The sequence below is a fragment of the Acomys russatus genome, chromosome 8, assembly GCF_903995435.1.
Source record: "Acomys russatus chromosome 8, mAcoRus1.1, whole genome shotgun sequence".
Classification (NCBI taxonomy): Eukaryota; Metazoa; Chordata; class Mammalia; order Rodentia; family Muridae; genus Acomys; species Acomys russatus.
The window spans coordinates 77,115,199-77,140,743 of NC_067144.1; the positions used below are offsets into that span (position 1 = coordinate 77,115,199).

At 36.8% G+C, this 25,545-nt stretch overlaps 2 protein-coding genes across 2 annotated transcripts; both read left to right on the top strand.

Moving 5' to 3' along the window:
- Nucleotides 1-8,010: 8,010 nt before the first annotated feature.
- Nucleotides 8,011-8,940, top strand: LOC127193186 (olfactory receptor 4C46-like). Its single transcript, XM_051150511.1, has one exon. It carries the CDS (start codon nt 8,011-8,013, stop codon nt 8,938-8,940), a length of 930 nt encoding a protein of 309 aa, XP_051006468.1.
- Nucleotides 8,941-24,639: 15,699 nt separating this feature from the next.
- Nucleotides 24,640-25,545, top strand: LOC127193187 (olfactory receptor 4C46). The gene has a single exon (XM_051150512.1). The coding sequence runs from the start codon at nt 24,640-24,642 to the stop codon at nt 25,543-25,545; it is 906 nt and encodes a 301-aa protein (XP_051006469.1).

The following is a 25,545-nucleotide window of genomic DNA, read 5'->3' on the forward strand; positions in this document are numbered from 1 at the left end:
ACTCCTCTCCCCTATGTCTGTGCCTGAGAGGGACCTCCTCCCCTGTATATGCTCGTAGGGTATCAAGTCTCTTCTTGGTAGCCTGCTATCCTTCCTCTGAGTGCCACCAGGTCTCTCCCTCCAGGGGACATGGTCAAATATGGGGCACCAGAGTTCATGTCAAAGTCATACCCCACTCTCCACTCAATGGTGGAGAATGTCCTGTCCATCAGCTAGGTCTGAGTAGGGGTTTGAAGTTTACTGCCCATATTGTACTTGGCTGGTGCCATAGTTTGAGCAGGACCCCTGGGCCCAGATCTGCCCATCATAATGTTCTTCTTGTAGGTTTCTAGGACCCTCTGGATCCTTCTATTTCCCCATTCTCCCTTGCTTCTCTCACTTAAAGTCCCAATAGGATGTCCTCCCTTCTGACCCACTTTCCTGGTAAGTGAAGACTTTCATGGGACATGCCCCTTGGGCTAGTGTCTCAATATAAGTGAGTATATACCATTTGACTCTTTTTGCTTCTGGGTGTATTTCCCTTTTTTCATTTCTGGTTTTGTTAATTGGATACTGTCCCTCTGCATTTTAGTTAATTTGGCTACAAGTTTGGTTATCTTGTTGATTTTTTTCAAAGAACCAGTTCCTGGTCTCATTGATTCTTTGTATTGTTCTCATTATTTCTAAGTTATTGTCTTCAGCTCTGCATTTGACTGCTTCCTTCTGTCTACTCAAAACTACATACAGGAAGAAAACCACAGAACAATCAGGAATCATATTCATGTTACATTCATAGTGTTTTTGCTGTTTGTATTTGGCAACCTTAAAGAAAATACTTTTCTATCTCGGTGAGTCTAAAATTCTGAATGTAACTCAATATCTCTCATATCTCATCTCTATAAACTTAAAACACCTATGTAAACCTAAAAACATCCTAACCCCTAAACAACTAAGCTTAATTGTGAAACTAAACTATCTAGTCTTCAACCTATCAGAGACTTGAGAAGGAGTAAATTTAATTACTTGAGTAAACAGGAAGTGTAGGTTAGCAGCTTCCAAATTTAAAAAGTGACAGAAAGATTGCCCCCTGGAGACTCACCCATAACTCTCTAAAACATTGGAGCATCACCTTTGGCCTTCTGGCCAAGGTATCTGACCAACATATTTGTGAGGCAGGAACTATTGAAAATATATTTTCCCTGTCTTGGCAGAGTTTGGCCATCAACTCTGCCTGCATCCAAGCTTGCCTAGTTATGGGCAGAATTCTGTCAGTGGTCAAAATGAACCCATTTTACCCAATGACTGTTTTGCCATATTTGAAGCCATCTCCATAAGGAGGTTCAATGATGCTCTTGTTGTCAGCGAATCATTAAAACAATATAACCATCTTTAAATACCATATTCTGTAGGACTCTGAGATTTCATTGAATCCCAGAAAGTCTTTAATTTCTTTCTTTCTTTCTTTTTTCCTTGCCCTGGTGGTCATTAAACAGAAAGTTGTTCAGTATCCATGAGTTTATAGGTTTTCTCTTGTTTCTGTTGTTGAAATCTAGCTTTAATCCATGGTGGTCTGATAAAATACAAGAGGCTACCAAGCAGTGGTGGCACACACCTTTAATCCCAGCACTTAGGAAGTGGAGGCAAGAGGATCTCTGTGATTTCAAGCCTGGTCTACAGAGCGAGTTCCAGGACAACCAGGGATACACAACGAAACCAAAAGAAAAAACATGAAGAAGAAAAAAAGATACAAGAGACTATTTCAATTCTCTTATATCTATTGAGGCTTGCTTTCTGATCAAGCATATGCTCAGTTTTGGCAAAGGTTCCATGAAATGCTGAGAAAAATGTATATTCCTTTATGTTAAGGTGAAATGTTCTATAGATATCTGTTAGGTCCATTTGATTCATGGCATCTGTTAGTTTAACTATTTCGCTGTTTAGTTTCTGTCTCAATAACTCGTCTTTGGTTAGAGAGGGGTGTTGAAATTTCCCACTATTAATATATAAGGATAGATTCATGATTTAAGCATTAATATTTTTTTCTCTGTATACTTAATGTTGAATATGTGGTGAGAGGATTTTCTTTTCATGTCTAATCTATTTGGTGTTCTGTAGGTCTCTTATATGTTTAAAAGCATCTCTTTCTTTAGGGAAATTTTCTTGTATGATTTTGTTGAAAATATTTTCTGGGTCTTGGAGCTAGCAATCTTCTATTCCTATTATTTTTAGGTTTCCTCTTTTCATATTATCCTTCATTTCTTGGATGTTATTTGTGTTAGACATTATTTAAATTTAGCATTTTCTTTGACAAATATATCAATTTCTTTGATTGTATCTTTTACACCTGAGATTATTTCCTCCATGTCTTGTATTCTATTGATGCTGCTTACCTCTGTAGTTCCTGTTTTCCTCACTAAGTTTTCCATCTCCAAGATTTCCTCAGGTTTTGGAGATTTTGCTAGATTGTTTGTTTGTTTGTTTCTATCTCCATTTTCAGGTCTTGAACCACTTAGCTCATTTCTTTCACCTGTTTGTTTTTTCCTATATTTCTCTAAGTGATTTATTCGTTTCCTCTTTTAGGGCCTCTATCTGTTTGATTGGATTTTCCTGTATATCTTTAAGGGGGGGTATTTAATTACTCTTTGAAGGCGTCTATCATCTTCAAATCATACATTTATGGTCATTTTCTTGTGTTTCCATTGTGTTAGCATATCCTGGGCTGCTTGCCATGGGATAACTGGCTTCTGGAGGAGCCATATTTCCCTGGCTTTGTGTGTGTGTGTGTGTGTGTGTGTGTGTGTGTGTGTATATGTGTGTGTGTGTGTGTGTGTGTTCTTATGCTGGCCTTTAGCCATTAGTTGTCTCTGGCATTGGCTGTTTGTTCATAGAGCAGCCCTTCTTGGGATTGTGGGTATGGTTGTAGACTGGCTGTTGGATCTCCAGGAATAGCCTGCCTTTCTCCTCAGGTGGCTGTGTCCCTCAGGCAGAGGACTGAGCTGGGCATGGCTAGCTGTATGATCCTGAGAACAAGCAGGTCTCAGAAAGCCAGGAGCCCTCCTCTCGTCATAGAAACTCCCTGAGTCAGCATCCTGGCCTCTTGCTTGCTTGCTCAGTGGTCTCTGCGCTCAAGCAGCCCAGATAGAGTGTGTGATGAGCACTGCCATTTTGGATCAAGATGCCGTATACTCCTGAGACATGAATGGTCTTTTCAGGGGAGACTGGTAGAGCTGAGGACTAGAGGCTGGGTCCTGGGATCCCTGGATCCAGGGAGTCAGGTGGCCAGAGGCTGGAAGCCTGGGAGCTTTCCTCTAGACAGTGGCAACAACCAGATGGGCAGCGCTGAAACTGCTTGTTCCTGAGACCCATGGGCTCTTCTCTCACCCGAGAAACACAAGCACTGGCATTTTGGAGTCTGAAACACAGCCTCTCACTCACTCTGCAGTTACTAGGTACTGCTACCCAGAAACAATGCACACTGGGCACCTCTATATTGGATCCAATTTTGGGGGTGAAGCAAGAGAAGGTTTCTCTGTGTAACAATCCTGGCTGTCCTGGAATTCACTTGCAGACCAGGATGGCCTCAGTCTCATAGAGATCTGTGTGCTTCTGCCTTCCTGAGGTTAAAAGTGTGTGCACAACGCCCAAGGTAGTACTTTTTTTTTTTTTTTTTTTTTGTCTTCCTAATTGAAAATTTTGTTGAACATTTTTAAAGGTATTTCCTCACTACTAGTCCCCTCTTGAAAACTCTCTGTTCAAATCCATAGCCTAGTTTTAATTGAGTTGTGTTTTTTTTTCTTAGATCTTTGTTGTTGTTGGTTTGGTTTTTTTGTTTGTTTGTTTTTTGTTGGGTTTTTTTGGTATCTTTGTATATTCTGAATATTAATCCACTGTCAGCTGTATGGCTGTCAAAGAATCTCTCGCTAGTCTGTGACTGTCCTCCTTATTCAATTTATTCTTTACTTTTGGACATTTATTGAATTTTATTTTCTATTTTTTCTTATTGGAAATTTTCTCTTCAGGTTTTTCCTTTTTTCTTCTTTCTTTTTTTTTTCTTTTTTTCTTTTCCTTTTATCATTTCTAACTCTTGCTCTTTTCTAGAAGCTCCACAAGTTCTTCTCCATTTGACACCTTCTTTTCATTTGCTTAAACTTGTTTATCTATTTTTCCCTCTTCTGACACCTTGTTTATCTCATGAACTTAAATCTGATATTTACCCAAAATAATTTATAAAATTTTACTACATCAAAGATGTTAGTGTAAGACCAGAAACTTTGAAGCTGTAGGGAAAAATACTTTATGATATAGACATATAAAAACTTTTGAAAATGATTCTAATAGCACATGAAATAATTTCAAGGATTGGCTAACGTGATTGCAAAATACAAAAATGCTCTGAAAAGCAGCAGAAACCATGAGCACAGCCTACAGCAAACTATGTATCAAAGAATTTATATCTAGAATATACAAAAATGCAAAAATGAAAGACAAAAGTTACCTAATCAATACGTGTCAAAAATAATTATAAATAGAAATAAATATTAGGAAAAAGTGTCCAACATGCTTAACTATCAGTAAAATGATTTTTCCAACACTATAATACAAAAGAGATGAGATATACCATCAAGTCTAATTGTTAATCAAAGTGTAAATGAATAAAGAATAACACAGAGAAAAATTGAGAGAAGATTACATATATATAACGTAATGCCATTCCATCTTTAAAGTGAAGGAAACATTGCCATTTGAGGCAATGCTGATGGACCTGGAAGGCATTATTCTATGTGAAAGAAACCATATTAAATGCAAATACTGTATAATCTCATATATATATATGGGAACAAAAAACAGCTGATGTCGTAGAAATCAAGAATAAAAAGGTGATTGCCAAGGACTTAAGACAGATGGATTCTGAAGAGTCAATGTACAGCCAAGTGAGTGTACTTGGTGATTCTATATTACATACTTGACATAGATTTATTTTTCCTACTATAAAAAAGAAGTTAAGCATGATATTGTTATGTTATATTGTATAACATATACAATATACATATACATACAAAAGAACAATAATTAGTAAATCTTTATATTATTTTTATAAAATATATCAAAAGGTGGTTAAGAAGAAAACCTAGATTTGAAGAAATGGAGCTTAAAAGTTCCTATTAAAGCCCTCATTGCTTTAGCAAGGAAAAGTAAATTTTCAGAGAAATTTTCATATTTAATATTAAATATTAAATTAAGTATTCTGTGGCATGGCTCAACAAAAAATATTAAAGCACAGTTTTCCACCTTGAAGTTTTGGCTCCTTGATATCAATATGGCACTTGGATTTCTTAGCCTGAGAGAATGTAAGGAAAATAATGTCACCGGCTTTCATTCCAATTCAGAGAATACAACTCCCCACTCCACAAAGGTTTTTTTCTGACAATAAAATCTCTCCAGAATATCGGCTTCCAAGACAAATCCTTTCCATCAAAAGAGATAATTAGTCCCAGAAGAAAAGCCAACAGCTAGCTACAGGACAACGCCTCTGCACCTTTGTGGGGCCCTCTATAAATACCTGTACAGTCCATGGTGAAAACAGCTTCTGCTGTTAATAACTACAAGTCAGGATTTATCATGAGTAGAATGATGTGTCTAGGTTTGTTTCTTCTCTGCTTTCTACCTTCTGCTCTACAAGAACAACAGCTTTACATGGAATATCATTTCTCTATATAATTCTATTAAAATTCAAATATCAAATTTTCTGTAACATTTTTGAAGCTTTAGGCTAGAAGAGAAGATCTGACTTCACAAAGACTCAATTCTTAAGTTCATATCAAATTTTCTAAGTGATTCTTTTTCTAAGTGTGGCATATGTTTCACATTACCATTGGTTATTCTAATAGAAGGTTGGGGTGATGATGACATTGTGTCTGAACAATCCCAGGTATCATCAGAAACATGTAAGATTACTAAGGTAAGTTTTATAGTAGTATTGATAATTATAAAAGATTCTTACTTTCCGTGTATGATGATAATTATTTTCAATGCTTTTCAAATATATTTATATATTACTGTATCCTCACCTTAAGTCTGTAATATGTAGGCTTCACTCACATGATTTTACTATTGAAATTTAAATTTTTAAAGATTTTTAAAGAACACAACTTTCTGAAGCCAAACACCATGTATTTGCCATGAGATACCTCCTGAAAAAAATCCAAACAAATTATTAAAGGAAGTTTCAGTACATTTCATATGCACAAAAAATGCAAATACAAATATTAGGTGACATAAATTTTCTAATGTTTGTTCCATGCACAGAGAAAGTCTTTCTTGGCATTACAGCTATGGATCACATGATTTCATGGTATCCTAAAGAGTAATATTGGTAATGATTTTCCTTGCTTACCAGATACTTGCCAGGTACTTACATATTTCTCTATAATATTGTCCTATATAATCCTTGCACTAATTCTCATGATAATCTGTAAAATGTCTCAGAATATTTTCACTTTATTAAGACATTGAATGTAGAAGAACCAAGATTCTAATCTGGAGTTTGGGTTCTAAAGTCAATATCCTTATAGCTACTGCTGGAGGGTTTGCAATATTCTGAAGCACAATGTTGAAGCCTTCATTTTGAAATTACATTAAAGAAGGAATAAGTTGGACCATTAAAGAGGACAAATACAAAAGCTCCATTATTAAATGTAATGCCACAGTTTTCTTAACACTTGAAAGTGAAAAGATGACATTGTATACATTGGCCAATATGCTCCTTATCAATTTAACTCTAAAACAGTATGAAAATAATTGTGTTATTTTGGTCATAATAAAAAGATTAAATAAAAATAATGAAATTTTGCTTATTATAACAAAATAGAGTATGATTTAAGAGATTAAAGTAAAATAATAAATCTTTTTTTTTTCAAAAAACCTGAAATGCAAACTTGACTGCTTTTTATTAGTTCCTTGATTTTGAATTAAATTGCTAGTTTCTGTGATTCTGTTTTCTAGTATTTTAAATAATGTAAAAACAGTTATTGTGACCATCTCACAAGAGATAATGAGAATTAAATTGGAGAATATCTGCAAACTCAGAACACACTAGAAGAGCAGTCATTTTAGTAACGCAGTTCTTGTTGCTGAGCCAACTACTGTTTGATCTTCATGATTCTTTCTTTACTTGAAAAATGGATAGAACAATGTCAGCCACACAATTCCCTATAAATGTTAAGGAAGGAAGATGTGCACAGGAAACTGAGTGTCATGCCTTATAAAAACTCAACCACGGGAAAGCATACAATTTTATGTGGAGTTATTAGATTTCATAAGTGTTATGATTTTTAATGTTCACATTTTTATTAGAATGCAAAGTGTCATCCTTCCTTATATCATTTTCAAGCAAAAATGTGTTTTGCTGGATCTCCTCCCCTCTTCTCCCTCACTCCTCTGCCCCTGCTCTTCACCTTCCCCCACAGCCCTTTAATCCTTTACATCCCCAGCAATTACACCTTAGAACACCTATGTCACCTACTCTAAATAGGGCCTGAACTCCTGTCTCTAGCTTCCATTCTGGTGCTCAGTCAAGTCACATATACAACTTTACTGTGTTAGGACACAATATCCTCCCTTTGTAAGTGTCCTCTTTACTTTCTCATTCATAGTCATATACCTACAAAGTTTCCTTACTTCATATGGACATAGATAAAATAATTTGGATTTTCACTCATGACCTTTGTACACCTCATTTACCTCATTGTTAAAACTTAGCTTCCACTACCATAGAATTTACTACAAGTAGCATATTTGGTTGTCTTCTGTCCTGTATACTTATAAAACTCCTCATATTGATGCTCTTAAGACAGTTGTCATCTGAGAAGCAATTGGAAAAAATCAGAATCTTTCTCGGAACTCAAAAGTCTCATGAAAATTCATAGATAAACAGAATACATAGGTTTGAAAGTTATTAAGTTGGGGGATTTTAATAGATTCATGGTTGCATTATTTATTTTCAGGTTGATAAGCACTCATCAGATGAATTAAATGGAGAACCAAAACAATGTGACAGAGTTTATCCTCCTGGGGCTCACAGAGAACCCAAAGATGCAGAAAATTATATTTGTTGTGTTTTTTCTTATCTACATCATTTCCATAGCAGGAAATGTGCTCATTGTCATCACCATAACTTCTACATCATTATTAGAGTCACCCATGTACTTTTTTCTGGCTTATCTGTCTTTTATTGATGCCTGCTATTCCTCTGTTAGTACCCCTAAGCTGATAGTAGATTCACTCTCTGAGAAGAAGATAATTCTATTCAATGAATGCATGACTCAAATCTTTGGGGAACATTTGTTTGGAGGTACTGAGATCATCCTGCTGACAGTAATGGCCTATGACCGCTATGTGGCCATCTGCAAACCACTTCATTATGCAACCATCATGAGCCGACCACTATGTAGCCTGCTAATTGCAGTGTCATGGTTAGGAGGCTTTCTCCATGCCACCATACAGATCCTGTTCATTTTCAAATTACCCTTCTGTGGCCCTAATGTCATAGATCACTTTATGTGTGATCTTAATCCTTTGCTCAACCTTGTCTGCACCGATACTCACACTCATGGGCTCTTTGTTGCTGCCAACAGTGGCTTCATTTGTTTGCTAAATTTCCTTCTTCTGTTGGTCTCCTATGTGGCCATTCTGCGTTCCCTAAAGAACCATAGTGCAGAAGGAAGGCGCAAAGCTCTGTCTACCTGTATTTCACACATCACAGTGGTTATCTTATTCTTTGTGCCTTGCATATTTGTGTATATGAGACCTGTAGCTACCTTACCAATTGATAAAGCAGTTGCTGTCTTCTACACTATGATAACTCCCATGTTAAACCCCTTAATCTACACCTTGAGAAATGCTCAGATGAAAGATGCCATTAAGAAATTGGGTAGCACTAAAGTTCTTTCAAGTAATAAATGAAAATACCTGGGGCACAGAGTGAATTAAACTGAATCAAAAAATAAAACAGGTACTTTCTATAATTTTAGCAAGGCACATATATTGGATAAGAAGAAAAGTGGTTGTGCAGTTTATTTGCAAATACTTCACTAAAGAGTAGAAATGGGTATATGAAAAGAAAACATCCATTCCTTGCATATTTGGGAAATTCTACAAAATTAGACTTTTTTCAGTCACTCGTCCTTGTCTATGTATTCATATTGTTACCAAGTAGTAAGAAGGGAACAAATAACACATGTTAATGGTGACATCTACTCTCTCTGACAATCCAAATGGTAGTAGTGATATTCTTCCCATTTTAAGGGACCAACAGAGGGGAAAGTACCCAAACCAGAGACACTGTTAATGATGAAACAGTGACCGCAACATGACTGATTTTCAAGACTATTGTTCTCTATACTCTGTGAGCTGTTCACAATATAAAGATTAGATAAACACAGAATCTTAACATATGAACAACAATTTGGCCTTACTATTCTCTCTGCCCTCAGAAAGATTTCATTGTCTGAAGAATAACATTCTCTATTTTAATCACTTTACATTTGAGTAACATTGTATTATTAAAAGCTATTTTTTAAAGTGTGCCTATTCCTGGAGATGGTTTGAGGGAGGGAGCTACAGAGGAAGGTGGGTAATGGACACAGGATAAAGCTGAATTGCAGGTATAACTCCTCATGTTCTTTCACATCATTTAGGTGATGAAAGTTAATGACAATTAATTGAATTTTCCAAAATAGCCAGTAAAGTTTAATGAAATGATCCAAACACAAACACACAATGTGTAGCTGAGGTGATAGATAGACTGACATGATATTATACATCATATACAAGTATTAACGTGTCATAATGTACCCCCAAAATATGTGTAATTACTCTATGTCAATTAAAAATGAAATATATTTATGTCTCCTGTGGCAGCTTAGGAAAGGGATGCAGCCTTGCTAGATTAAATGCATCGCTGGGGTGGGCTTAAGAAGTCAGAGCTCTGCCCTACTTCCAGTTTGTTCTCTCTGCTTCCCTTTCAGTTGAAGATTTGAGTTCTCAGTTTCCTGTTCCTACACCTTTATCTGCACTTGAGTCCGTATCTTCCCATCATAATGGGCTCTTATCCTCAGGAATCATAAATGAAATTAAACTATTTCTTCCACAATTTGCCCTTGGCCATGGCATTTTGTCACAGCAATGGAAAAATAATGGGCACATACAGCTCCAAGCATAAATACACACACACACACACACACACACACACGAGAGAGAGAGAGAGAGAGAGAGAGAGAGAGAGAGAGAGAGAGAGAGAGGATGAATACATTCTAGTTTTTATGTCTTTCATGTATTAATCAACAATTACTCCAAGCCCAAGAATCTATCAGAAACAGAGACATTTATTGCTACTTTAATGATAAATAAGGGAAAATCCAAGTCTTCCTTGACTTAGCTTAGCACCCATTCTAAGAATAAGAAAAAAAATTACAAATAGTAATCTAAATAATAAGAGAGTAGGAAAAACATTATGTTGTGAAAGCATATTAGCACAAAATTGGACAACCCAAGGAAAAAAAAAAAACAGCAATAGGAGCCAAAGCATTATGAACAGAGTCAGGTGGTTGCTTACATACTCAATTGTCCAATACCAAATGGTCATCCCTGAAAACATATATAAAGTACATTACACAGACCTAGCAAGTTGCATTTATGTATTTGAGAATATATAATGTATATACATTAATATATGTAACAATAACTAGTGAAAAATAGATGTGACCCTCCCTGCCCCCAAAGATCATTGGCTAATATAGGTCCGTAAAGGCAAATGGAGCAGGGGCGATAGACAGGGAGTTCAGAAGCCACACAAGTATGGACATGAAGGACAATACTCCAGGGTGAGCTTCAGGGAGGCAGATCAATTTTATTTGGGGTGAACAAGGGTTATATGAACTTTGGCAAGGGGGTAGGCATTCCAGGGTGGGTAGAAATCATTGGCTGAAGGGCTAAGGTACTGGGATGTCTCATTTGCATGGGGAGGCATTCCAGGAATCCCAGGTGCTTGCTGAATGGGTTCTTATCAAGGGAAAGAGAGTTGCACCTGTAATTTTCCTAAGGCCTACATGAATTCCTCAGGTAGAGTATGTGAACGTTTGGGATCCTTCTGGGAAGAGAAAGGGAAGCTTCGCCCACAAAGTCCACAAAGGGAATCCTCCATTTTATGCCTAGCTCAGGAATTTCCTGTCACACAGACTGCAACCTTAGCAGCAGGGTTTCCCAACAAACAGGGAACAAGAAGTATTTGGGAGGGCTTGGAGAAGAAAAGGAAAGGAAAGGGGAAAAATGTGATGGTATTAAAATCTCAAAAATGAAAGAAAACATTTTAATCTGGGCATAAGCTCATGATTCTGCAACTTAAGCACTGGTAAGGCAGGGACCAGAGGATCAAAGAACCAATCATGCTAAATAGTCAAGTAAACAGGGACTTTCAGCTTCAGTGAGAGAGCTTATCAAAAAAAGAGGACATGATATTGGAAAACAGCCTACAGACTGGGAAAAGATCTTCATCAACCCTACATCTGACAAAGGTCTAATATTCAAAATATATAAAGAACTCAAGAAGCTAAACACCACCAAACCAAATAACCCAATTGAGAAATGGGGCTTGGAACTAAACAGAGAATTCTCAACAGAGGACTATCAAATGGCTGAGAAACACTTAAAGAAATGCTCAACCTCCTTAGTCATTAGAGAAATGCAAATCAAAACAACTCTGAGATTCCATCTTATACCCATCAGAATGGCTAATGCTGGTGAGGATGTGGGGAGAGAGGAACACTCCTTCAGTGCTGATGGGAATGCAAACTAGTACAGCCACTTTGGAAATTTATCTGGTGCTATCTCAGAAAACTGGGAATAGGGCTTCCTCAAGACCCAACTATTCCACTCCTTGGAATATACCCAGAAGATGCTCCAGCATACAACAAGAAGAGTTGCTCAACCATGTTCATAGCCACCTTATTCATAATAGCCAGATCATGGAAACAGCCTAACTGTCCCTCAGTAGAAGAATGGATAAAGAAATTGTAGTACATTTACACTATGGAATACTACTCAGCGATTAAAAACAAGGAATTCCAAAACTTTGTGGACAAATGGATTGAACTGGAAATGATCATAATGAGTGAGTTAACCCAGAAGCAGAAAGAGTCAAATGATATATACTCACTTATATCTGGACACTAGCCCAAGGGGCATGTCCCATGAAAGTCTTCACTTACCAGGAAAGTGGGACAGAGGGGAAGACTTCCTATTGGGACTCTAGGTGAGAGGGGAAATAGAAGGATCCAGAAGGTCCTAGAAACCTACAAGAAGAACATTATGATGGGCAGATCTGGGCCCAGCCAAGGACAACATGTGCAGTAAACTTAAAACCCCTACCCAGATCTAGCCAATGGACAGGACATTCCCTACAGTTGAGTGGGAGAGTGAGGATTGACTTTGGCACAAACTCTGGTGCCCCATATTTGACCACGTGCCCTGGATGGAGAGGCCTGGTGGCACTCAGAGGAAGGACAGCAGGATACCAAGAAGAGACTTGATACCCTGTGAGCATATATAGGGGGAGGAGGTCCCCCTCAGTCGCAGTCATAGGGGAGGGGAGTGAGGGGAAAATGGGTGGGAGGGAGGAATGGTAGGATACAAGGCATGGGCTAACAATTTAGATATAATATGAATAAATTAATAAAATATATATTTAAAATAAAAAACTAAAGTGTATTGATTTAAAAAAAAAAAAGACCTATCTATACCACTCCTGGAATATACTCAAAAGATGCTCCACCATGCAACAAGGACATTTGCTTAACTATGTTCATAGCAGCCTTATTCATAATAGCCATTTTTCTCCTTTTACCAATGTTTCCTCCGAACTTGTAATTCCTTTGTTGTTTTGTGGTTTACAAATAAACACACATATTTCTATGAAATATACACATGTGACACTTGAGTGTATCTTGAGTCCTATCTTTGTTTCTTGATCCACTTAGTCAGGGATGAGACCAATCATATTGAAAGTTATTATTAAAATATGTGTGATAATTGTTGTCACCATATGTTGATTTATGGCAATATTGTTTATGTTCTCAGTAGTATTTTTTATTTAATAATTAAGGTTTGTGTTTCTTTGCACAGTCTCTCTGCTATATGCATTAATTTCTTCAGCCAGAAATGTTTCTTCCTGTCTTTTCTTTAGGTTTAGTTTGCCTAATATAAATTTTTTAGGCTGTTTATGTGATGGAAAACTTTTCGTTCTCTTTCGGTTATTGAAGATAGTTTGGCTGGATACATCACTCTAGTCTGGTCATTGTAATCTTTTAGGATTTAGAATGCATTTGTTCATCTTTTTATAGCTTTCAAAGTTTCCACCGAGAATACAGTTGTTACTCAGATAAGTTTTCTTATATATGTGATTGTGGTTTTTTCCCTTGCAGCTTTCAATATTCTTTTTTCCCTCTGATTACATAGTATTTTAACTATGATATGCCATGGGAATTTTCTTTTCTGGTATTGTCTATTTGGATTTCTCTATGTCCCTATGCCAATAATTCAGAGGTTTGGTTTTTTTCATCATATCCCAAATTTACAGAGAAGTTATTATCCTTTTCTGCATGCTTTAAATGTTTTATTCTTTGCTTATTTAGTCTAGATCTTCTACTTTGTCTTCAAGTCCAGCTATTCTATCTTCTGCTTAATTTTTTTACTTGTAATATTTTTCATTAAATTTTCTAATTGAGATGTTGGTGTTTTTACCTCTGTTTCATTTCAGTTTGAGTATTTTTCAGTCTTTTAATTTCCTTACTAAATTCTGTTCTCAATTTTCTGCCTTGTTGTCATTTCCATTGACCTTATATTTGTATTTTCTTGGGCATCACTCAGACATTTATTCTTCTTAAGAGCTCTTCCTTGATTTCATTGACCTGTTGTTTGTTTGTTTGTTTGTTGTCTTCTTTAAACTCCTTTAATTCTTTTATGATGTTTATGGTTATTCTTTAGTATTCTGTGCCCTGGGGTTCATCTAGGAAATTCTTATAGTCAAATATTTGAAGATAATATTCTGTCTTGATCTTTCATACTATTAGTATTTAGGATATAAGATCTGAGTATGTGTATTTTTTTGGTTACTTCTTAGTCTGATATGGTCAGAATAGGTAAGGACAGAGAGAGGATGTGTGGACAGGTTGCACCTGCAGCTTAGAAATGTATTGGGTAGAATAAAGTTGTAGACAGAAAGGACTGGGTAGGTTTACAGGTATGTTTCCTGTTCTTAGCCTGGAATGTGGGGATAGATCTTTCTGGGTTTGTAGGTAGGATGTGGTGTAGGAGGGGCTTTTGGGTTGGAGAATAGGTAAGGAATGTCCCAGAGGAAGCCTAGAGATCAATTTTGGCCCCAGAATGGGAGGCCAGAGTAGGCTGGAATGCTGGGTATGGGACCAAGGTTATATCTGGATGGTTGGGAATAAGTTCTAGACACGGAGGTCAGAGAAATTTATCATGATAGACTCTGTAGAAGGTATTCGGAAGTCGGCCTGTGTGGAGAGTGTAGCTACAGTTCAGGAGGGGTATGTGGGTGTTACAAGTAGAGTAGGTACTATAAGAAGCCTCTAAGTTGTGGCACAGTAATGGGTGTCAAGACTAGGGTGGGGCACTTGATTTGGGACATGGGCTATATCTGGAGGGTTGGAGAGAATATGAAGATGGAGAGGAAAGGAGATTTCATCTTTGTCCATCTGCACATCTTATAGACAGGACAAATTTTGGGATGAAGCTTTAGCTGGTGGCTTGGTATCCTTATCTCTCAACTGGAAATTCTGTCTGGCTGCAGGAATTGGTCACTTCAGATGTCATGTGCTCCACATCTCGAGGTCTCATCTATGATGATCCCTGTAGGTTTCCTGTGGCCTCCCAATCCCAGGTCTCTGGCAAGTCCCAGAGATACCCCAGCTCCAGTTTCCATTCTCTCACTGGCCCTCTCTCCCACATTCTCCCTTCTTCTGATTCCTATGTAGGTTCTCCTCTGCATCCTCTCTCCTACCCAGTTCCCTCCATTCATCCATCTCTAATGACTATTTTATTTCCCTTCTGAGTGAGATTCAAGCATCTTCCTTTTGACCCTCCTTGTTTCCAAGCCTCTTTGGAACTGTGGGCTGTAGCATGGTTGTCCTGTACTTTCTGGCTAATGTCCACTTATAAGTGAGTACACACCATGTGTGTTTTTCTTTGTTTGGGTTACCTCACTCAGGATGATATTTTCCAGTTCTATCCATTTTCCTGTTAATTTAATGATGTCCTTGTTTTAAATTGCTGGTTATTATATATTTGTGTAAATGTACCATGTTTTCTTTATTCATCCTTCAGTTGAAAGACGTGAAGATTGTTTCCATTTTCTGGCTATTATAAATAAATATGCTATTAGCATAGGTAAGCAAGTGTCCTTGTTGTGTAGTGGAGCATCCTTGGGGTATAGGACCAGGAGTGGTGGTATAGCTGGGTATTGAGGTAGAATTGTTCCTAATTTTCTGGGAAATTTCCAGACTGATTTCCAAAGTGGTTGTACAAGTTTGCACTCTCAACAGCAATGGATTAGTATTCCCCTTTCTCTACAACCTTGCCACCATGTGCTGTCACTTGAGTTTTTAATCTTAGCCATTCTGAAGGGTATAAAATGGGATATCATATTTGTTTTGATTTGCATTTCCCTAGTGGCTAAGAACATTCAACCTGTTCTTAAGTGGTTTAGGCCATTAGAGAGTCCTCTGTTGAGAATTATCTCTTTAGCTCTCTACCCGATTTTTAATTGAGTTATTTGGTTTGTTGGTGTCTAATTTATTTGGTTCTTTATATATATATTGTATATTAGCCCTCTGTCTTCTGTTGGATGTAGGGTTGGTGAAAATCTTTACTCATCCTATAGGAATAGACTTTGAATTTTCCAAACCTATTTTATTTGGGGCTCTTTAATGATTATGCCTCCATTCCAACCCACCTACCCTAGATAGGACAGAAAAGAGGTTAATGGGAACAGAAGAAGTAGGCATTTTTAGACTCAGTTCCTTGGAGCAATTCCACTCTTCTTGTCAGGATTCCAGCAGACTTGTGAAACAGCAAACCAGCAATTCAGCAAAGGTGATTGCAACTGCAGCGGTCAGAACCCAGAACCTTGAAGTGCTCTCTGCCCCATTTCTCTCTGGGAATATCTCAAAGAAGAGCAATGAACAGCCACGTGATGGGAAGCAATTTCAAAACTAAAAAACCAAACCTCTCAGAGTCTATACTAGGATGTTTATCAGTTGGCAAAGATGATGTCCTACAAAAGGCAGTGCCTCTCCTAGTAGGCAAACACCATGTGTCCTCTCACAACTCTGTCTCCAGCAGACAAACACCACACACCCTCCAACAAGTGTGTTTCACCTCCCACACTTGGGATCAAAACACAAACTTGTTTACATCCACTACATGTAGGCTGCCATTTTTTCCTGTTGACGATGTCATTTGCCTTGCAGAAACTTTTCAGTTTCAAGAGGTCCCATTTATTAATTGTAGATCTTAGAGCCTGAGCTGTTGGTGTTCTATTCAGCAAGTTGACTCCTGTGCCAATGAGTTCAAAGTTATTCCCTGCTTTTTCTTCTATTAGAGTTAATGTATCTGGTTTTATATTGAGGTCTTTGACCCCTTTGGACTTGAGTTTTGTGAGGGTGATAAATATAGATCTATTTGCATTCTACTAAATGCAGTTAGACCAGTACCATTTGTTGAAGATTTTCTCTCTTTCTCTCTCTCTCTCTCTCTCTCTCTCTCTCTCTCTCTCTCTCTCTCTCTCTTTCTCTCCTTCCCTCTTTTTTTTTTCATTGAAAGGTCTTAGCTTCTATGTCAAAAATCAGGTATCTGTAGGTATATGAATTTATTTCTCATTCTTCAATTAAATTCCATTGATCAACTCATCTGTTACTATGTCAATACCATGCAGTTTTTATTATTATTGTTCTGTAGTACAGCTTAAACTCAGGGATGATGGTACCTCCAGAAGTACATGATTGTTTTGGATATTCTGGGATATTTTTTTGCATATGAAATTGAGGGTTTTTTCCCAAGATCTGTAATGAATTGTTTTGGAATTTTGATGGGAATACACTGAATCTGTAGATTGCTTTTGGTAAGATGGCCTTGTTTACTGTGTTAATTCTACCAATCCATGAACATGGGAGATCTCTCCATATTCTGATATCTTCTTCAATTTCTTTCTTTAGAGACTTGAAGTTCTTGCTATATGGATCTTTTGCTTGCTTGGAGTTACACCAAGATATTTTATATTATTTGTTGGTATTGTAAAGAGTGTTGCTTCTCTACTTTCTTTCTCAGCCTGTTTATTGTTTGTATATGTAGGGCTACTAATATTTTAGTTCATTTTATATACAGACACTTTGCATCAAGTGTTTATCTGGTTTATAAGTTCTCTGGTAGAATATTTGGAGTCACTTACATATACTATTATATCATCTGTAAATAGTGATACTTTGACTTCTCTTTTTCCAATTTGTGTCCCCATGATCTCCTTTAGTTTTCTTGTTGCTTTAGCTGGGACTTCAAGTCCTATAATGAAGAGATATGGAGAGAATGGTCAGCCTTGTCTTGTCTCTTATTTTAGTGGAATTGCTTTAAGTTTCTCTCCATTTAATTTGATGTAGGCTGCCAGCTTGCTGTATATTGCCTTTATTGTGTTTAGATATGTGCCTTGTATCCCTGATCTTTCCAAAACATTTTTCATGAAATGGTATTGGACTTTGTCAAAGGCTTTTTTTCTGCATCTAATAATATGATCGTGTGATTTTTTTTCATTCAGTTTGTTTATATGGTAGATTATATTGATGAATTTTCATATGTTGAACCATGCCTGCATCCCTGGGATAAAGCCTCCTTAAACATGTTGAATGATGTATTTGATGTGTTCTGTGTTCTGTTTGCTAACATTTTATTGAGTATTTTTTGCATCAATGTCTATGAATGAAATTGGTCTGAAATTCTCTTTCTTTGTTAGGTCTTTTGTGGTTTAAGTAGGAGAATGAGGTTTGCTTTGTGATCAAGTATATGGTCAATTTTAGAGAAGGTTCCATGAGACACTGAGAAGAAGGTGAATTCTTTTGCATTGGGGTGAAGTGTTCTATAGCTATCTCTTAATTTCATTTGATTCATGATGTTTATTACTTTGATTATTTCTGCATTTAGTTTCTGTCTCATTGATCTGTTTATTGAGAAAAGTGGGCTGTTGAAGTCTCCTAGGATTAATGTGTGACATTCGATGTTGTGGTTAATTTACCAATATAGCCTAATAATGTTTATTATTAGGCCTATAATTATTATTATGGTGGTATTTTCTATCCCTCTAGCAATCAAGCAAGACACAGACACCTGTTATATTTTAAAATAGCCTTAGTTAACTTGGGGCAAGGCAGATATTAATCCCCTAAACTACTTCCCATGCAATCTGTTTATAATAATTTCTATCAAGCTACCTCCCATCCATAATTCCAAATACTTACTAATTGTCATCATCTGTGCCAAATCTTCCATCCACACCTGCCATGTGCTTCTCCTCCACTTAACCCATGATGGTGCAGCCTTCTTCTTCCTCTCCTCTCCTTGGGTCTCTCTCTCACAAGATTCTCCCCGTCTCTCCAAGTCCTAGAACCTTAGCCATGCCTATCCCATTTTCCCTGCCCAGATGTGATGGCCTTTTATTGGCCAAAGAGATTAGGCTCTTAGGCAAGGCACAGGTGAGGCAGAGACAGCAAGCAGTAATTAGCTTCAAAACACATCAGACCAACCTCCAACAGTTCAATATGTGATTGAAGCTTTAATAATATTTGAATATGAATGTGTGTGTTCCTGCATTTGGGGCATAGATGTTCAGGATTGAGATGTAATCTTGTATTTTTCCTTTGATGAGTATGATGTGTCTTTATCTATCTCTTTTGATTAGTTTTTGTTGTAAGCCTATTATATTAGATACTAGAATAGCTACTCCAGCTTTATTTTAGGGTCCATTTCCTTGGAATACCTTTTTCTAGCCCTTTACTCTGAGATAATGACTATCTTTGTTGCTGAGGTGCGTTTTGGGTATAAAGCAGAATGTTGGGTCCTTCTTTTGCATTCATTCTGTTAGCCTGTGTTTTTTTATTAGGAAGTTGAGGCCATCGATGTTAAGAGATATTAATGATCAGTGGATGTTAGTTCCATTTTTTACTGTGGTGGTACTAGAGAGTGTGTGTGTTTCTTTTCTTTTGGTTTTGCAGCTTTGGAGTTGTTTATTTCCTGTGTTTTTCTGGGTGTAGTTAGCCTCTTTGGGTTTGAGTTTTCCTTCTGGGAAACCTTAGAAAATGAAAAAAGGGACATAAAAATTCATATAGAAATAAGCCAACACAGAAATCCCATTAAAACACAAAACCATCTTCTAAGGAAATAAAAGTAGTCATTAGGGAAATGCAAATCAAAATGACTCCGAGTTTCCATCTGACACCTATTACAATGGCTAAGATCTAAAACTCAAGTGACAGCACATACCAGAGAAGATGTGAGGAAAAGAGAACACTCCCCCATTGCTGGTGGGAGTGCAAACTTGTACAACCACTTTAATCTGGTGCTTTCTCAGAAAATTAGGGTAGTTCTACCTCAAGACCCAGCCATACCACTCCTGGGCATATACCCAAAAGATGTTCCACCATACAACAAGGACATTTGCTCAACTGTGTTCATAGAAGCCTTATTCATAACACCCAGAATCTGGAAACAACTGAGATGCCCCTCAAACGAAGAATGGATAAAGAAACTGCGGTACATTTACACAATGGAATACTACTCAGCCATTAGAAACAAGGAAATCTTGAGTTTGCAGGCAAACAGATGGAACTAGAAAAGATCATCCTGAGTAAGGTAACCCAGACCCAGAAAGACACACATGGAATATACTCACTCTTAAGCAGATATTAGCCAAATAATACAAGATAACCACACAATAATACACAGAGCTAAAGAAACTCAATAACAATGAAGACCCTAAGTAGAATGCTTAATTCTCATTCAGAATGACAAACAGAATAGACACAGAAAGCAGGTGAAGAATTGGAACAGGAAAGAAGCCTACCATAGAGATCCTCTGAAAGACTCCACCCAGCAGGAGATCCAAGCAGGTGCTGAGACACATAGCCAAATTCTGGGGTGGAGTACAGGGAGTCTTATGGAAGATTTGGGGAATAGAGGAACATGGAGGGGTCAGGAGCTCCACAAGAAGGTCAATGTAGCCAACAAATTCAGGCATAGAAGGGAGGTGCTACAGAGACTGATGCACCAACCAAGGACCATGCATGGTAAGGACCTAGACCCTCTGCTCAGATGTAGTAGATAGGCATCACAGTCTCCTTGTGGGTCCCAAAATATGGGGAATAGGGACTACATCTAACATGGCCCCCGCATGTCGATCACTTCCCCCTGCCAGATAGACCTTGCCAGGCCACAGAAGAGGATACAGGCAGTGCAGATGAAACTTGACAGGCTGAGGTCAGATGTTAGGGGAGCAGGGCTTCCCTTTCTGAGGACTACGGAAGCAAGGGAGAAGGTTTGAGGGAGAGAGGGTAAGATTGGGAGGCAATGAGGGAGGGAGCTTCCAGTGGGGTATAAAGGGAACAAATTAAAAATTAAAAATTAAAAAAAAAAACATAAAACTAGAAGCCATAATATATAAACAAAGGGCCTTTTAGTTACCAAAAACTGTTCCCTGAGAAAACATGAAACAAAGAACCCCTAATTATTCCCTTGTGTTCATTTTGTGTTGGCCATTTGTATTGTATGGGGAAAACTATTTTCAATAATAGAAAAGAATAAAAATAAAAGTTAAAATTGTACCCCAGAGAGAAACAGTAGTAGCACACACACCTTTTAACCTAACACTCAAAAGACATAGGCAAATGAATCTCTGAGTTTAGAGCTAGCCTGGTTAGAAAGCAAGTTCCATGATGACCTGTCTCAAAAACATTTAACACAGCTCTTCACAGAAATTGAGATTACAATTTTCAGTTTAATGCAGAAATACAAATGACCCAGAATAACCAAAATAATACTGAACAACAAAAAAGTTGCTGGAGGTCAACCATCTCAGATGTCAAGCTACATTACAAAACTATAATAATAAAAATAGCATGATACTGGCATAAAAATAGGATCATTCATCATGAAGTAGAATTAAGAACCCATATTTAAACCCACCCTCTTACAGTCAACTGATCTTTGACAAAGACACACACACACAAAAAAAAGCATTGTAAAAGAGTTAGCATCTTGAACTGGATAGCTACATATATAATAATAAAACTAGGTTCTAATATCTCACTCAGAAAAAACTCAAACTCCAAATGGATCAAAGACCTTGACATAAGACCTGACATCATGACTTTTATAAAGGAGAGTGTATGGAATAGGCTTGAGCTTATAGACACAAGAAAAGACTTTCTTAACAGGACCCCAATAGCACAGACATGAAGACCAACTATTGACAGATGGGACTACATAAAACCAGAAAGCTTCTTTACAGCAAAGGATATAGTCACTTTGTAAAAAGGCAATCTTCAGAATGGAAAAAAGTATTTACCAGATATACATATAACAGATAGTTAATATATAGAATATATTGTTAGAAAAGAGGAAAAAGGAAGCATGGATACTCAATGTCCATCAAAATCAAAAAACACTTACACCCTCACTCTTCAAGATTTAAAGTAAACAGGAGTTTTCACACAAGATGTAATAATAAATAGAAAACAACTCAGAACATAAATCAGCAGAGAAAAATGCATCACAAATCTACACTGGATTTATGGCACTTTGTTATCCACTTTCTTAATGACCCAGGCTCACTGGAAGACTCTTGTTCTAAGTATAGGGAATATAAATTCTCCATTCAAGAATAGGTCCCGTTCAAATGTATTTCCAGAATACATAATTTAAGAAAAACAGTAATAATTTTTTTTAAATCTCTTTCTGTCAAAGCAGATAATTAATTCCTGAGAGAGAAAGAGCAATGCCCCTGAAACTTTCTGGAACCTCTGTGATTACCCATGTGGTGTACGGAGGAAATGTTTTGTTGCCACTTGAGAGCATTGACAGTGGGTGAGGTGGCTCATATGGAAGCATACGCTTCCTGCAGATTTTGGTTTCTTACTCAATAGGACCAGAACCACATGCAAGAACCACTTCTTTATAGTGTTACAAGTAAATCCATTTGGAGTAAAAAATCCAAGCTTTTGTGGAAATGTTTTAGACACTAGGCTAGATGAAATAATTTTTACTTTTAAGAATACTTTACTTTGTATTACACAGCTATACTTTTTAAAACTGATCTACAAAAATATTAACATATTTAATAAGTATAATATTTAATAACTGTTTATTTAATATTGAATTTTCTGAATAGGTTCTTTGTCAAAATGTCACATCTCTAAAAATGAAACAACTCCAAAATGAGTTTGATTTTAGATGGTATTTTCTCCCAATTTTCCTAAACAGAATAAGGATCACCTTCTAACTACTAAAATGACTAAGGTAAGTGTTTCAATCATGTTAATCTTATTAAATATGTCCACTTTCCATTGGTAAAAATTATGGTTGGACTCCTTAAATATAGTAATAGCACCTTCCATTTTCATTCAATTCTTCAAAATATCAGTGGTCAATATGATTAATCTAGTTTGGCAGATGGGAACTTGAGGTATAGCAAGATTAAATATTTTGTAGGATGTAGCTTCCTAGCATGTTTTTGCTATGAAATACTTCCATATTAGTCAAGACTAATCATGGTAAATAAGAAACCATTTAAATATGTTTCCTACACACAGAGGTATAAATATGAATAGTAATATAGTGAATAAGAAAGTTTTAAGAACAAAAACAAGCCCTCCTGGGATTGGCTGCTCTGGATGAGTTTCTGTGTCTTCTGTAAAAGTAACTTTGGAAGTGATTCTTCTTTAATCTACTGCACTGTTGACTCGTTAGCGCCTGTCAATGATTTTTTTTCATCTTATAGGAATGTAGATTTGATTAAAAAATAAAGGGAAATGCCATATGTTTCCAGAGCATTGTGATGTGTATTTTCAATTAATTTCTTTAACAATTTGTGAAACCGTGATGTTATTTTTACCTTTTACATTAGGAAGCAGGATTCATAGTGCCAAGAAACATAGCTAGGTAAAAATAAAGACTATAAACAAATATACTTACAATTCTGAATCTAATATACTGTGTACTGTGATAAAAAATACCAAGCATTTCACCAAAGAATGAGAAGACAAGATTTTGGAAGGGGCTTTGAGGAAGTAAAAAACAGAGTTTCAGAGAGACCAATATGAAAGAGCCTCTAATGAATATCATGTCTTCCAAATGTTTGGGAATTAAAATGTGTATGAACATGCATGGTAATAAAATTTCTCCATGAACTTCTATCTATATTAAAAGAATATTACTTTCTCAAGATTATTTGCTTATTATAATATAGAACTTAAGTTTAGAATTTTGAGGAAGAGTGATTAACAAATATAACATGACCTAATTGAGCTATGACTTTTACTAGCTGCTTGCTTTCAGATGTGATACTAAGCTTCTTTATACATTTATTATCTGATATGTAAAATTATACAAAATTATATTATATATTTTATTTAAATATCAAATATTTGTAATGTACTTAAAACCCTGCTATCCAAAAAGATTGAAATCAGATTACTATTGTTATAACTTTTCATTTCTAAAATTCATATGATTATTATTGTGGTGATGGCATAATTACATTGCTTCATCTGAAAATCAAATGAAATACAACCAACCATGTGGATTGTTATGAGTGATAAATTAAACCATAAGTGCAAAATCTTTTCCCCTGTGACTTGCACAGGGTATTATTCACTAAAAGGTGTGTACTTTAACAAATATTCAGCTAATTTGGATCTAGACAATAACTATTAAAAACTCTTTTACATTTTCATAACCAATGCCTGCATACGCCTCAGGTCGAGTGTTATAAATGCCCTACTCACTGGAGTTCTCTGGCCACCATGTCACTTCATCCAAGCCGACTTTGCACACATGCACACTTGCACTTCATTCCCCTGTTCCTGTTCTCAATTGCCTGGCCCTGCCTGCCTTTTCTAGAGGAAAGGGTTAGGTGTGTCTTTAATGGAAACAGAGTTGGATGTGCAGAGAAGACAGGGTCTGGAAAGATTTCAAGAAGTGCGAATGTGATACAAATATACTGTTTTTTTTTTTTTAAACGTCTCAAGGAACCAATAAAATGCTGGCCTTTAAAAAAAAGGGGGGAGGGACAAAAGACAAATTCCATAGCTTTGTCTCTGTAGACCTTACATTCCTCTTCAGTGTACCTTTGAAATTTTAACTGGTTCTATGTGTCAAATCAATTATTTTTAATTATACTCTTAGCCATCCCAAATGATGAAGTGTGCACAAATGACTTCCTACCTTGTGGAATAACAATCTGAAAAACAATTTGAGTAATCTTCAAGATCTGACCAAGTGTACAATAATATTTTTTCAGATAATGTAATTGAGTAACACACAAACTACATGGAAATTAGGAACAACGTGACAGAGTTTGTTCTCCTGGGGCTCACCGGAAACCCAAGCATGCAGAAAATTGTATTTGCTGTATTTTTAGTCATCTACATCATCTCCATGGTAGGCAATGTGCTCATTGTGGTCACTATAACTGCCAGTACGTCATTGGGATCACCTATGTACTTTTTCTTAGCTTATCTCTCTTTCATTGATGCCTGTTATTCCTCTGTCAACACTCCTAAATTGATTACAGATTCACTTCATGAAAAAAAGACCATCCTATTTAATGGATGCATGACCCAGGTCTTTGGGGAGCATTTCTTTGGAGGAGCTGAGGGCATCCTGCTTACTGTGATGGCCTATGACCGCTATGTGGCCATCTGCAAACCCTTACACTATACAACCATCATGAGCAGAAGAGTATGTGGTCTGCTGATAGCAGTGGTATGGGTAGGAGGATTTTTTCATGCAACCATACAGATCCTGTTCATCTTCAGATTACCTTTCTGTGGTCCTAATGTCATAGATCACTTTATGTGTGATCTGAACCCTTTGCTCAATCTTGCCTGCACTGATACTCACATTCTTGGGCTCTTTGTTGCTGCCAACAGTGGTTTTATTTGTCTGTTAAACTTCCTCCTTCTGTTGATCTCCTATGTGATCATCCTACGTTCACTAAGAAACCACAGTGCAGAGGGGAGGCGCAAAGCCCTCTCCACCTGTGTCTCCCACATAACAGTGGTTGTCTTGTTTTTTGTGCCATGCATTTTTGTGTACATGAGACCATCAGCCACTTTGCCTATTGATAAAGCAGTTGCTGTCTTCTACACTATGATAACTCCCTTGTTAAATCCTTTAATCTACACCTTGAGAAATGCTCAGATGAAAGATGCCATTAAGAAATTATGTAGATGA

Excerpts from the sequence above, each read along its gene's own strand:
- LOC127193186 (XM_051150511.1), top strand. The coding sequence starts at position 8,011 with ATGGAGAACCAAAACAATGTGACAGAGTTTATCCTCCTGGGGCTCACA.
- LOC127193187 (XM_051150512.1), top strand. The coding sequence starts at position 24,640 with ATGGAAATTAGGAACAACGTGACAGAGTTTGTTCTCCTGGGGCTCACC.